The sequence below is a fragment of the Nanorana parkeri genome, unplaced genomic scaffold, assembly GCF_000935625.1.
Source record: "Nanorana parkeri isolate BGI_ZX_2015 unplaced genomic scaffold, ASM93562v1 scaffold199, whole genome shotgun sequence".
Lineage (NCBI taxonomy): Eukaryota > Metazoa > Chordata > Amphibia > Anura > Dicroglossidae > Nanorana > Nanorana parkeri.
The window spans coordinates 870422-885525 of NW_017306467.1; the positions used below are offsets into that span (position 1 = coordinate 870422).

A 15104-nucleotide genomic window follows, 5' to 3' on the forward strand; every position below is an offset into this window, starting at 1 on the left:
CTCTCTCTCTCTCTCTCTCTCTCCTTGTTCAGGGTGACTGGTCTTGTATCCGCCCCTCCTGCAGTTTTCTGCAGGCGGTCTGTTGTGGGTGGAACCTGTTTTGTCTAGGGAGCTAAAATAACAGTTATACTCACTGGCTTCCTCTTACATCGCTCTCCCTCTAGCCTGTCTCCTCCACTCCAGCAATGATATTTCCCTCGGGGGTCTTCACGTCTTTTACACTATATTGGATGTGATGACTTATGACCTTAGACCGCTGGATCAGAGGGGGAGCGAGGGTGAAGGGACAGTTCTAAGAGCAAGCCGGGATCGTGGTTCATTGAGTATAACTTTGTTATTTTAGCTCCCTAGTCAAAATGAGCCCTTAATCCTTGCAGTGCAGGGGGTAGCCCCACTACAAAGGTTAAGCTTTGATTTGTCTGGAATTCTGCTGTAATGTAACAGTCTTCCACATGGACAATTGGTGATGATGAAACATTAACTCTTGTTGACAGCAAATTTGTCTTTCAATATGATGTACTTTAATGCGGTTTCTCTCTTTTTCAGTATGAAAGTGGTGCTGCCACCAACTACATAACAAGAAATAAAGCTAGAAAGAAACTTCAGCTGAGCTTACCAGATTTCAGGTTTGTAAAATGTACTTTGACTTAGGACAAATTCTAATTCCAGTTTCTTGTAGAATAAAAGTTACTGTGCTCTTTTTTGCTTGCTGTTATTTGTGCAACTCTAAAATTAAAGGCTGACTTACTGACAGGAAGTGACATCTCCCCAATAGGAACAATAAACTTTGCTTAATTTTTTCCATTGTAAATATTTGACCTGGTGAGAGTTGTTTTAATAAATGCTTATTAAGCTACCCACAGATTTGAGAGTTTTGGTGCCTGAGTAAGGCTTCATTCACATGGCCGGTCCAATTGGTTCCACCTGTCAGTTTTTGTGATCAGACGCCTAATGTAAGTCCGGGTGTCTGTTTACACTCCGACTCCGGCCAGGTCCTGAAAAACAAACGGGACCGTTTTCGGTTTCGCCTCACCGCATTGGGGGTAATCTGATGTAAATGGGCACTTGTCCATTTACATCCGATTCCCCATAGACAGACATGGGGTACGGTAATTGCAGTTTAAAAACTGTATAGATTGTGACATCGGATCCCTACTGCTGTGATCATGAGGGAAACCGTGCATGGATCCTCTTGTCAGCAGTTGTGAAAAGGGCCTAAGTTGATTTAGGATCAGGAAATCATAATATCTCTATGGTCAGTCTCTGAGCCTGTGATTCCCTCAGAACTCTCTAGACTAGGTTGGATTTTCCCAGCTGATCAGACTGGCACCAGGGCTTCCTGCAATATTAGGACATTACTTATAGTAGATGTACTTAATGTGAGTTGTTAGACCCTTCCCATATAGACCTGGACACTGCTGACGTCTAGGGATTATGAGAAGCGGGAGGCATTCTTCATGGTACCCTTAAAGTAGTATTAAGGTCTGGGCATTTTTTACCTTAATGCATTCTCTGCATTAGGGCGGCAAAAACGGTCCAGCACCTTTTTTCCCCCCTCAGCCCCCTCCCCCTTTACCTGTCAGCGACGCTCGTCCTCGCCACCGGTCCCGAAACGTCCGGGTTGTGGGGGGAGGATATTGATGGCAGAGGAGCCATAGGCTCCTTCTGCCATTGATCAAAGAGGGAAGGGGTGTGGCCTGCCACAGTGCTGTGTGTGACTATGGACGCACACAGCCACTGCGGGCACGGGTACCTCCATTAAAACAATGGTGGCACCCGTGCGGGGGGAATAGCGCTGCGGGGACCCACTAGAAAACAAGAAATTAAACAGTTTTAAAGAAAAGCAGCAACAGCCTCCAGCACAGGAGGGTCCACTTAAAGGAAAAAAATTGAGGCTTTTTTATCACTTTAAAGTGCTCCTGATTTGTAATATCAAGCATTTTCAAGAGACGAGCATCTCCTTCACTTCCTGTCTGATTGGTACAGAGAACAGCCAAATGCTTCTCCCATTTCCTCATGACCCCATTTGGATTGGAAGTAAAGGGGTATTCCTGTGTCAATACAGCAGCATATTATGAACCACTTAAAAGTTTAGGTCATCACAAAGTCTACTCTTAATCTGCACCTATCTACAGTGCGTATGTGTTTTTACTTTTGGGCACTAGTGGAATTGGGGGGGCAAAAAATTGCTCTCGTATTGTGTTTACACGTGAAAGGATTTGTGGCATCATGGTACTTCCTTTCATTGTGGAGATCAGACAGAGCTGTTGCAGCTATGGCCAGCCTCTTTCTGCAGCAATCTCCTAAAAGGAAATACAAAATATTCCCTCCCAGAATTAATCTCCAGGTCGGCAACAATGATGTCAGATGATCTGGATGCCTTGTTTTTACTGTGTGCATCAAATGCTCATGTGGTGAATGCAATGTCATTTAAATTTGTAGCAATCAGAAACCTGTGAAAAAGTTGCCATTGTGCTAATTTGTGTCCTTGTCAACCCAACTTAATTTTATCGTAATATTTCACTAACAATATACGCAAGCCATCTTATTTGCTACCAAATTACACCCCTGTCTGGCCTAAAATAATACAATGTATACTATGCTGGGGTAGACTACAAAAGCTAAAAGATATAATGTTCAAAACCTAAGATATTGCCGAAGCAAAGAATAAACACTTAGGGACTTGGGGAATTCTTTGGCATTAAACACTTTCAGGATGTCAGATGCTGATGTCCCTTGCCAGTTACTGTGGTTCCTTCTTTCAACTACTACATCACTACAGGACTCGGCAATGAACAGAGCTGAAATGTGAGAACATCTCTGGTACTTTAGTTTAAAGTGTTTTGTCAAGGTCGGAAAAAAAAAAAACACGTATTTTTTACAACTCTGAAATATATCAACTGTTCTCCTTTTTATCCTTTTAAACACAATAAAAGTTGATGTGACAAAGATACACCTTTCTTGGTGTATGTTTGACTCTGCATTCCAAAGCGTATGTTGTTAGCCTTGCCTAATTCATTTCTGATGGATTACAAAAGAATACAGACTTCTCCTTATCTCCATAGTCCGTCCTTGTGCATAGGCTGAGAGCATAAAAAGTTATCAGCTCACAAGATTTCTGGCAAAATCAAAAGGTATTTTTTTGCCATTATTGAACAGATATATCAAAGCACTTTCGATGGTATGTTTAGCAGACCAAAAGGGAGCAAATAAGAGAAGTTCTTTGTTGAGGTTTACATACACTTTAATAAGGTTCCATTTTTCTGTGTCACTGTTACTGGTGTTAATGGAGCCTTTTGCACTTCATGCTTTATTCTCTCCTTAGGCGTCTCTGTATCCTAAAAGGCATCTACCCCCATGAGCCTAAGCATAAGAAAAAAGTCAATAAAGGATCCACAGCCCCTCGTACATTCTACCTCTTGAAGGACATCAAGTTTCTCCTGCATGAGCCTATTGTGTCAAAATTCAGAGAATATAAGGTACATTTACCTTTTTTTTTTTTTTCCTTTTCTTTTTTTTCGTGCATTTTTGTGTGTATGTGTGTATTGGAGATGTCCCGATACTAGGTGCATCCCTGATTTCTTTCCTCCCCGCTGGGCGCTTCTCTATGTCCCAGCCGGGAGGAGAGAAACTGTGATAGCCAGCCGAGCGTTGCGGGAGGAGAGCGCAGTGAGCGTCCGGCGTCTCTCCTCCCACACCGCTCACAGCACTATTGCAGTCCGGCAGAGCAGTGTGGGGGCGGAGATGGCGCTGTCACAGGAGGCTGGGCTTTCCTCCCTACACCGCTCAATCAGCCTCCTGTGACAGTGTGTCAGAGAGGAGAGCAGGTACAAGCACTCGGTGATCAGTGATCGCTGAGTGTTTGTAACTAATTGAGGATATGGTATGTTAACTATATCCTCAATTATGAATGGGAGTGATCTACATCACCTCCTGTTCATTCATAGTTGTGGTTATAGTAAACAAACAATGTACTCATGTTATCAATGAACAGGAACACTCATAGAGGATTCCTGTTCATTGATAACATGGGACACAGAAAAAGAGATGGAGGACTTTGTGTTCTCAATCTCTTTTTCTATTTTAAAAGGAAAATATCAGGGGTCTGTTTACACCCCCAATATTTCCCCCGAAGCCCCTAAAAGTAATGTAAAAAATAAAAATATTTAATAAATATAAAAAAATAAAGTTTATAAAAAATAAATAAAAACAAAATATTTAAAACATGACAGCCCTGTCCCTGCTTCCCTCTCTTAGTTTCACTCCGATCCCTGTTGCCTCACGCGGTGCCTCTTGTAGTCGGCGCTGGACAGGATCGCTGCATCGCGTCTCGGTGCTCAGTTTGTGGGAGGCGCTCACAATTATCCCCTGCTTACATGAATAGGCTAAATCATGATCCATAGTACATAATATGTACATAACATGTAGTTGTACTATGGATCATTTAACCTATTCATATTGGCAGAGGAAAATTGTAAATCTATTGTTGCAGTGTATTCTATATGTAGTACATATAGAGTTACAATTCTCCCCTACTAACATGAATGGGTTAAATGATCCATAGTACAACTACATGTTATGTACTACGGATCATTTAACCCATTCATGTTCGCTGTGCAGAATTGTAAATCTATTGCTGCAGTGTATTCTATATATAGTACATGTGCAGTACACATTCCCAATTCACTGCAGCAATAGATTTACAATTCTCTCCTGCTAACATGAATGGGTTAAATGATCCATGTTATGTACTATGGATCATTTAATCCGTTCATATTAGCAGAGGATAATTGTAAATCTATTGTCTGCAGTGTATTAGCAGTGTGTACTCTTTTATATGTAGTACATATAGAGTACACACTGCAGACAATAGATTTACAATTATCCTCTGCTTAATAGGGACCCCCCTTGCCCTCACTCACTGCTCACGATGTGCGGCGCTGTGCGGGAGAGCAGCAACGAGTCAGCGCTCGTCTGGTGGGAGGAGCTCCAGGTGGGGTCCTAATTTAGCTGGCCGGCGACTGCCCAGAGGTGCCGGCCAGCTAAAATTAGGACCCCACCTGGAGCTCCTCCCACCAGACCAGCGCTGACTTGCCGCTGCTCTCCTGCGCTGAAGGACGAAATCCCTAGTTTGTATGTATAGATATAATTAGATATATATGTTTACACTGAAATGTATGAAGCAAAATGTTAAGCTTTATGCACATAATAAATTGTTCAAATTATCTGCGACTTTCAGTACACCAGGTTGCTGCAGGTATGGACGCATACAATATATTAAGTGCCTTTGGAGCTAGACTCTCCAACACATTCTTTTTGAGCAAATTTTTATTAGTTGATTAAACTCAGTGTATCAGAGTGCATTGCACCACGTACTAAATGCCTTTTGAAGCTTGTGTTCAGATTGAAGGCTTTTCCATAATTATCCTCTGCCAGCATAAGGACAGATTACTGCAAACCTGTATGTAACACTATAAGAATTATACAGTTATGGAGCACACAGCACATGTAAATCTGTTGTGTGTTCGGTTGATATGAATTACATATGTTTGTTTATTTACAAGGTGTTTGTACGTCGCCTACGTAAAGCATATGGAAAACAGGAATGGGATGCAGTAGACCGAATTAGAGAGAACAAGCCAACATATAAATTGGATCATATAATTAAAGAAAGGTAAGCTATTCCCATTGATTCAAACATTTTGTTTTCAAATCGAGTTGTTTAAAACAATAAAGGGCATCATACTTACAGAGGAAAAACTGAAATGCTAAACTCTGTTTTCATGTACATTCAGTGCAGATTGCTGAGCACTGAAAGCATAGTAATTCTTAAGATGGCCACAATATGTGAATTTCAGCCACTTCTTGATGAACCGGACAAATTGGAACAGTGGGTGCCGCTGTCCTCACCCTTTCGGCTGGCATCCCTTGATCAGCCGATCGAAGGAGCCGACCTGAAAATCTTCAAACAGAGCGGGCAGCTCTGTACTGGTATTCTGACAGCGGCCGGTGTGTGTATATTCTCGCTCTCGCCAAAAGTATTGGGACGCCTGCCTTTACACGCACATGAACTGTCTAATGGCATCCCAATCTTAGTCCGTAGGGTTCAATATTGAGTTGGCCCACCCTATGCCGCTATAACAGCTTCAACTCTTCTGGTAAGGCGTCCACAAGGTTTAGGAGTGTGTCTATGGGAATGTTTGACCATTCTTCCAGAAGCGCATTTGTGAGGTCAGGTACTGATGTTTGACGAGAAGGCCTGGCTCGCAGTTCCGCTCTAATTCATCCCAAAGGTGTATTATCGGGTTGAGGTCAGGACTCTGTGCAGGCCAGTCAAGTTCCTCCACACCAAACTCGCTTATCCATGTCTTTATGGGCCTTGCTTTGTGCACTGGAAGCAAGGAAATAACCTTTATTTCCCAATTCATCCTCCAGGACGGTAACATTAGAGAGATATTTTTTACCCACCTACAGGAACTACAAGCAGAAAGAGGTTAAAAGGTCACTTACAGCTCCACCCCATTGTGCTTCCTATGTTGCCTGCAGACATAGCGTGTTGCTTGTGAAAAGATGCCTGGGGATCTCTATCTGGCCGTGGCTAGCTTGCAGATAAGGTGATCCTGTAGTCGTTGGTGGTTGAAGACCTACGCAGGTTGTGCGGCCTTGGTTGTCTTGGGCTACAACCCTGCCACCCCCTCTTTTTGCGACAGTTAACTCCAGGGCAAGCCCTAGGGATCCCTCCCCTGGGGTAGGGACGCCTGTTTCTTGGGCTGAGCAGGCACGGGTGCAGGATCTGGCAGTCAGTGTAGTGGGTGGTGTGGCACTAGGTTTTGCTGAATTGAGCAGCTGTGGGGCTTTTCTCACTCCAGACAACACCCCTTGTCTGGGTAGTGCCCAGTGCAGAAAAAACAAGTGATGCTGTTGACGCACTTTCAGCTATTTCCTTCAAATAAGAAGAGGCAGGTTTCCTGGTTAAATGTTCAAAGTTAGTTGCATTCCTGTCTGGGGTTTCAAAGAAGGCCAACCTGTCCTTTTGAAGATATGGTCAGTTAAAAGATCATGTGGCCAAGAAAATGGCTGGCCTTTTGAGAAAAACTTGGGAAACAGGGGCATCTGCTTTGAAACCATGCATTGCCAAAATATATGCTGCCAGAAACCTGGATTGGTTGGAACAATTGCAAAGCCACCTACAACACCTTTTGGTGACTGAGGAAGTGACTGATTCTTTACAGCCTATTTCAAAAGCAGTTGCAGAGTAGTAGTAGACACATCGGCAGAAGCTGGTGAAATAGTGGTACCCACTACTGTCCTAATAAATTCTTCATGCGGGACACCCTGGCTGAAAACCGCTGACAATGCATCCCAAGGTGGCCTATGTAGTGTTCCAGTTGACGGTAACCAACTATTCGGGGTGGGGCCGTAGAAGTTCCTGGAGAGATCGTCGGACAGAAAAAAAAGGTTTCCCAGACAAGGGGAGGCAATTGTCCCAGCAGAAGTAATAATCAGCAGAAAGGAAATAATTGGCATGCAAAAAAGAAATTTATGTTTAATGGCTGTTTAATAAGGGCAAATGCATGGGAGGTCTGCTGTTTACCTCCTTCAGCCCTCTGGAAAAAAACAGTGGCACCACTGACTGCAGGGGTTCTTCCCTCAATGGGCAAAAATATGCTAGAACCCCTTCAGGGCCTGTTTACACCATCCACTGCATTCATGGCATGGTTCCGTGCCATGAACACACTGGATCGTATTAACAAAGGCTGGGCGGGAGGGGGCGCTATGCATTATAAGGCTCCACAATTTTTTTGCAATCGCACCGCACTGGAACTTTACAGGCAGGAACCTATTACCACCATCAGCCTTTAGGTCACTTTAGACCAGTGGTAGTCAAACATTGGACCTCCTGCTGTGGTAAAACTATAGATTCGTGCACCTGCCTCTGGAAGTTCTCTCTGTGGTTGTCATAGTCTTACAATTCCCTATTTGACTTGAAGTTACACAACAGTTGGAAGTCCAAATTTTGGATACACCTGCTCTAGACCTAAAGAAAATCTACCTTCAAGTCCCCATAGATTAGACCTACCAAGAGAACCACCACTCAGAGTAGTAGCACTTATGTCTGTGTCAGCGAAAGGGTTAAACCTAGCAGCATGGATCTTACGCGGAGTAAGCTCCTAGTTAGATTGTCAGAGAAGGCAGTGAACACCCTGCTTAAGAGAAGGAAAAAAGTTACCAGTGCCATTTGCCTTAACAGTCCTGGACCTCATCAGTACCAACAGTACTAGAATTCCTTCAGAGCAATGCTGTTAAAGGCACAAACTGCAGCATTCTCCATTTATCTGGATCAGTCCTTAGTGTCTTTCCTGCTCATCAGGAGATTTTTTAAGGCACTGTCAAAGTTCCCCCTTACTATATACTGTCTACTGTACCCTGGACTTAACCCTAGGCCAAGAAGATTTGTGACTCTTTTGACTAGATCTGCAAGGCAGCTAATTGGTCAAGTCCCAGTACCTTTTGTCAAGCATAATAGATTGAACCTGTTGTTGTGCTTAGATCTACCCTTCCCACATAAAATGTTCCATGTTGCGGTCCGTCCCTTGGTATGCATATTTGTAGTCTTTTATGTGGCTGTCCTGGAGGATACCTTGGGAAAGCAAGAGTTACTACCTGATAACTCCTTTTCCAGGAATCCTCCAGGACAGTAGCATACCCTCCTTATATTTTTGCATTTAATTTTTTGTGTGCTCCGATGGTCTATCAGTTGGTCTTTGTGATTGTGGGAGGCTGAAGCTGCAAGGGAGCTTTTAACCTCTGTGCTTGTTTCCTGTAGATGGGTGGAGCCCATTTCTCATATGACTGTCATGGAGGATTCCTGCAAAAGAAGTTATTAGGTTATAACCGTGTTTATAACTGTGTTTTCTTTATTGTCTATTGACGGACAAAGGCATGAAGATATCCAAGATGTGTGACGTATGCATCTGCCTTCAGGAAGGTGACACTGGCAAATGAAAAAAAAAACAAAAAACGAAAGGTCTACTCATCATCATGGCTCTGGTTTTTTTTTTTTTGTGTGCTTTTTTTTAGTGTCCAAGTAGGTTTGCCGTTTTCTCCTCGGCTCTGCTTCTGTCAGCAGTTTTGGTACTTTACAAATGCTTTTTCTTTTTAATTGATACTTCTATAAGCTGCTTGAGCTTGTGGGTACACAGCAGCTATCTGCATCAGCTTAACCTCGGCTCTGCTTTGGAGACCTTATCTAGACCTGTAGTGTGCCCTCCTGGCACTAAGCTCTGCCTGTGGTGCTCTCCAGAAACACATTGTACTGGTTTGTTACCCACAAAGCACTTTACATGTCCAGGGCTGTGGAGAGACATTGGAATGTGACTTTTGGGCACTGGGATCTGCTTGTGGTACTCTATGAACTTAGTCCCATGTCAACCGCAGAGTGCTCTCCATGTTTGGGAGCAGTGATATAACCTTGTAAATAACCCAGTCTCTGTTACTTCGGATAATAAATATACCTCGGGTAAGTTATTGAGCACTTTTTCTGCATATAGCACTTTCCAGGCCTGAGTGTACGGAGTCAGTTAGCCACAGAGTACTCGTCAGTCAGGGCAGTGGTATTAGCCCAGTCTCTGGACTGTGACATAGATACCTTGATAACAGACACTTCTGCCATAAGCTCTGCCTTTTGACACATTTACAGATACATATGTACTGTGTCAGTTAACTTCGGAGTGCATGCCTGTGGTTGTCGCCAAGTCTCTAGCTTTACAGTGATGAAGATACCTTGGTAATTGATTTCTGCACTATTAGTGCTGTATTGACTCTTTCAAGAAATAATTGTACTGGTTAATTTGTCATGTGTGTGCTACCCAGTTTTAGGCCAGTGGTTCTGTCTACACTGTATCCCTGTCAGTTATTTTCCTGAAAATGTTATCTCAGAAAATATTGATTGCGTCCTAATATGTTACCTCCATTATGCTGAATCCTTTATCTTGTGAGTGCTTCCTTTTAGTTTAAGCAAGAACCATTGCCTTTAGTATACTCAGTCTGTCATTTTTCCAGTGCAAATTGACCTGAGGAAGAAACAACGTCACTTTAGTATGTTCACTTTGTGTGCTGCTCTCTACAATATGCTTAATCCTTCAGCAGTCTGAACGGTTTCAATATTGGGAACAGAGGTCTTACTTATCAGTATGCCGACTCAGTATCCCAGGATTTATCAAAGGCAATTAAGTATGTTACCCTAAAGGGTTTCTAAACCCTCAGCTTTTTTTGCATATTTCTACTGCTAGCAAGCAGTAGATATATGCAAAACGTTTTTTTAAAAACCCCGCTTTAACAGCGGTTTTAACTTGCCTGTATCTTCCCCGCGCGCTCCCGTCCGAAAATGTGAAACTGCTCTGGCGGCCGCAAAGGATCTTGGGGTGGGCGCATGCGCAGTTCACATTTTCGGCCGGGACGCGGGGAGAGACACAAGGTAAGTATATGGACGCGTGCACCCGCATGCAGACACCGTTGGAGATGAAGTGCCAGCAATCGGAGGAGTCATCGCTGGATCGGACACTCGCCGCAGCGCTGGAGAGAGGGCTGAAAACTACAGGAAAGAAGAAGATGATCGGATCAAGAAACATCATTTAAGGTAAGTGCTTCCATTAACGTTGTGTTGAGGCAAAAACATTTTTGCCTTTTTAATGTCACTTTAATACACTGCACTCTGCATTGACAGGGTACATAATGTCAAAATGTTTACTCTGATAAAATAAACAGTTCTCTATTTATGAAAATAGGCCAGGATCTGGAATTAAGGAGATTTCCAACTTATTTTCACAAATCAACAAAAATAACTTGAGTTAATTTATTTGCGCTAACTCGAAGACAAAATACAATAGCGTGCAAAAATATACATATTTATTAACTAAAGTCAGTGCAAAATAATCAAAATATAATTGGTGATGCACAAGAAATCAATTGTATCAAAATTTCAATAATATTGATCAACACGGATAATGAGAAAAATAAAACCACAGGATATTATTTCAAATATATAAATGAAACAAAACTTAGTAACTCCTGGAATGCAATTAGAAGCGTATTGTAACAACATAAGAATGTAACAATATAATGTACAGATTTGACACGTGATCTCTCTCAGACCACAGATATTCAACAGCTCAAAATGTATACTGCCCAAGATATATCATGCACAGAACTGGCAATTTGCCAAGTTTCTATTTAAGCCAAAAACACACTTCCACTAAATTATTTTTAATTTTAAGTATACATCACAACCACACCATTGACTAGAAACTGAAATCGGCTTCAAAGAGATATACATATATGTGTATTTCCCTCCCAAGATTGGAAAAGAGACCGATCGTACTGCAGTTGAGTGATCTAAATTCAAATCTCAATGCTACTAGGACCAAATGGTTTAGTCGGATGTATATGGCTATTTAATTGCCTACAGATAAAAAGAGATTATACTTAACCAAAAGTGTTAGATCTTTTGTCTGAGAGATGTCAGTTCCCCTGGACAGCCCGTTAATCAGCTTCAGATCTCCCCCTCTTGTGTGTATCAACATCCCCTGTATGAAGCTCCAGTATGAAGAAGAATTATGTATAAAGAAGCCTCTAGTTTACTCTTCTCCTAACTTTTTACCACCCAAAAATGTGGGCCTGGTTTGCTTATCTTTTACCTTTTAATTATGATGCCAGAGGGGCGTGACCTGATCTAACACGATCCCTGTAACTACCGGAAGAGGGCAATATTGGATTAGAAATAACTCTTGGATCTTTCTTTAGAACTTCAACATAAGATTGAGAAGCAATTTGATGACACATTGGTTACCTTAAAATCCTTCACTGATATAACATTATGCCCAACCTAATTATTTGTACTTAAAACATAAACACATCAAATTGATTATATATGCTAATATGTTTCAATAAGTATAACCACACAATATATAATGAATATAGGTTGAATATTATAAGAATATATATTTAAAAAATCAGTATACAATTAAGTATGTTAATGCATCATGCCATATTAATAATACAATTGAAATTATTGCTAGTTCAATAATAATTGTATCTAAGACAACTTTATAACGTGCTCGTTATTTTTCTTTTTCTCATTCATGAAAATAAATGAATCAAAGACTTTGTTGTCCATTGTTAGGCAATATGTGTGATTCTAACACATCCTAGCTCAAGGACAGTCCTTATCGTATGGATGACACTTCTCACCAACCATAACCGGAGAATATAACTTTTCTGTATCTTTTCAATGGTATTTCTCACTATTTAGCTGAGAAATGTGTGGGATAAGTTTCCAAGAAACATTTCTGAAAGTTTTGGTTCGGAACTCATAAACTTAAGTTCCATTTAGATCTGTTAGACAGTACAAAATGGCTTTCAGAATGCCATCTTATGTGTAGAAAAACATGTATAGGCCTTATTGTCCATTCTTTTAGTCTCAATAGCTTTGACACATTGGAGGGTGACATGTTCGCTTTAAGGTGACCTTAGGGGGTCTTTTAAACCCCTAGTGTCACCGTTCCACTTCACTGGGGAATGACAGCTGCCTGCTGAGGCAGCTGAATGTCAACACAGCATGCAGTGGCTGTGAGCAATAGCCAGCCTGCTATTGGCTGTTTTAAATTGCAATAGCAAGCTAGCTTTTGCACCCACCCACTGTCTGCTGTCAATCAGCAGAGGAGGGAACTGAAGGAGAACGTTCTTCTTCAGGTCCTCCTCTGCTGATTTCCCTTCCTTCAATTAAGGATGGGATTTTTTTAGGTTTCAGCTCCCGTCTATTTCTTGGTTCCTTTCCTTGCAGTGACAATTCCCTATTGCTTCTTAACAATTTCTCTGGTCCCTCAGACAACTTCTTCCTCCAGATATTTTCTACCTTGATTCCACATCTATTGAATCTCTCAGTGGCTGCTGCTCACCCCTTAGTTGCATTGCTTGGAAATGTCCCACATGTCTATAAATATCCATCTCTGTGCCCCTCAATGGACGATAAAGAAAATAAGATTTTTGTTCTCGGTGTAAAATCTTTTTGTTGAAGTCCATTAAGGGACATACAGTTAGGGAGCAGGGTTATTGTGGATGGACTTTTCAAATTTTTTTTTTTTGCCAGTGCTAACCTACTGAAGGCAGCTGCATAACCCACACGTCTCTAAATATCTTCATCCCTGTGTCCCTCAATGGACTCCAAGATAACGATTTATGCAGAAAAAATTGAATTTTCTGCTGTATGGAATGCACAAGCAATATAATAATTGTTGTTTTTTTTTGTTCAAGGTATCCGACGTTTATTGATGCTCTCCGAGATTTAGATGATTCTCTTTCCATGTGCTTTCTTTTTTCCACCTTTCGACGGACTGGCAAATGCCACGTGCAGACAATACAGCTTTGTCGAAGGCTTTCTGTAGAATTCCTTAATTATGTCATTGCCTCCCGTTCTCTGCGTAAGGTGAGTTGACATCAAATATCACAATCTTGTTTGGGAATTCGTCCTTTTAATCAAAAGTGCATTATCTATATTTAGTTATGTCTTAGTTTGGCCGGTAAAGTACATTGGGAATATAAACTTTTTAATTTTTTGATATATAAGAAGTTGCACTCATTGAACATTAGATGGCACTATTGGACTATACAGTAAGTTGTTGATCCGTAATGGTGAAAAGCGAAACTCCCACATGAACAATATCTTATAGACAACTTAATACTTTTCACTTTGTTTAGTTGGGCTGCTTGCCCAATTTCAAGTAATTTATGGCCATCTTTTTCTCTTGAGATGGTAAAATGCCCAGGCAGCACACCTTAAAACAGAAGGCAAAGCTGAATGTTATTACTGTGCACTAGTCTTTGTTTGAGCAGCTTTGAGCACCTGGGCGTTTTGTAGCGCGTTCCTACGCTCTGCAAAACGCTCAAACACCGAAATCCCATTATTTGCTATGGGTATGGTTCACACCTGGGCGTATTACAGGCCGTATGAACGTGGTACAAAACGCCCTACGCCCAAAGAAGTACAGGAGCTTCTTTGGGGCATATTTGCCGCGCGTATCAATTGGGATACAGCCAGGTAGCCCTCGGAAACGCGCATTTGTCGCACGTTTTTTAACCACGAATCGCGGTAAAAACGTGCGACAAACACTCATATTCGATACGCCTAGGTGTGAACCCAGACTTACTGCCCTGCCGTTAATTATATTATACAGAGATGTACACTGTGTTTTATTTTAGTTGATCTATTGTGATTTTATTTGTGTATGTTTGGGTATCATTGGTTATTGTTATGCATGAAACAGTTTTTTTCAGGCATTGTTTATAGTAGCTAAGTAAAGTATTAACCAAAATACCTCTTACAGCCTCTATAAGTTTTAACGTACTAAGCACCAATATCTTGGCTAGCACTTTATCTGTTTAATCAACCCTAAAGGTTGTTCATTACCTAAACACTGTTTAATGGTTCTCCTATTTTTATGTCCAAGTATTTTTTTTCTAGTTTTGTTAAAGGAGAATTATGAAGTGAGTGATTTTCACTCAGCCTGATAATCTGAGCCGACCTGTGACAATGAAACTGTCACAGATCGGCTCAGTAGATCGGGAAGTGAGCGAACACATACCTGCACTCGCTCACTTCTCCATCCTGTGCTGGCAGAGAGCCGTGACAGGGGAGGGACTGCATTCCCCCGGTGGAGGGGGCGGGCACAGCTGGCTCTGCCTCTAGATAGGCAGAGCCAGCTGTCACTCACGCAGCTGGGTAGATCCAGACATAATTGTCGGGATCTGTTCCGGCTGCGGCGTCTCAGTATACCGCGAGCCGTAGCTCGCGGTATACTGAGCTTTGGGTGGCGGGAGGGAGCTAGTTTGTGTCCTCCCGTTACCTTTAGGAGAACTATGGGGAAAAGCCCTAACTCCATAGTTCTCTTTTAATGTGCCGAATGAACACAATGGTTTCTTTTTATTTTATCCGTTATATCAGACTGGTGAAAAGCTGACTATAGTGCCCTTCTTTAGGGTCATTTGAACCTAAGCCAGTGCTTAGCTTGGTCTGTATCCCTAGTATAATATTTGAAAAATGGGAAAAC

At 41.9% G+C, this 15104-nt stretch overlaps 1 protein-coding gene across 1 annotated transcript in view; it reads left to right on the forward strand.

The window, feature by feature from the left end:
• The window catches only part of PES1 (pescadillo ribosomal biogenesis factor 1), a 34438-nt gene that overhangs the window by 1911 nt on the left and 17423 nt on the right, over window positions 1-15104 (forward strand). The window contains exons 2-5 of the mRNA XM_018555498.1: window positions 547-626; window positions 3326-3479; window positions 5565-5674; window positions 13312-13483. Coding sequence (XP_018411000.1) covers window positions 547-626; window positions 3326-3479; window positions 5565-5674; window positions 13312-13483 — 516 coding nt within the window. The remainder of the gene's footprint in view (window positions 1-546; window positions 627-3325; window positions 3480-5564; window positions 5675-13311; window positions 13484-15104) is intronic.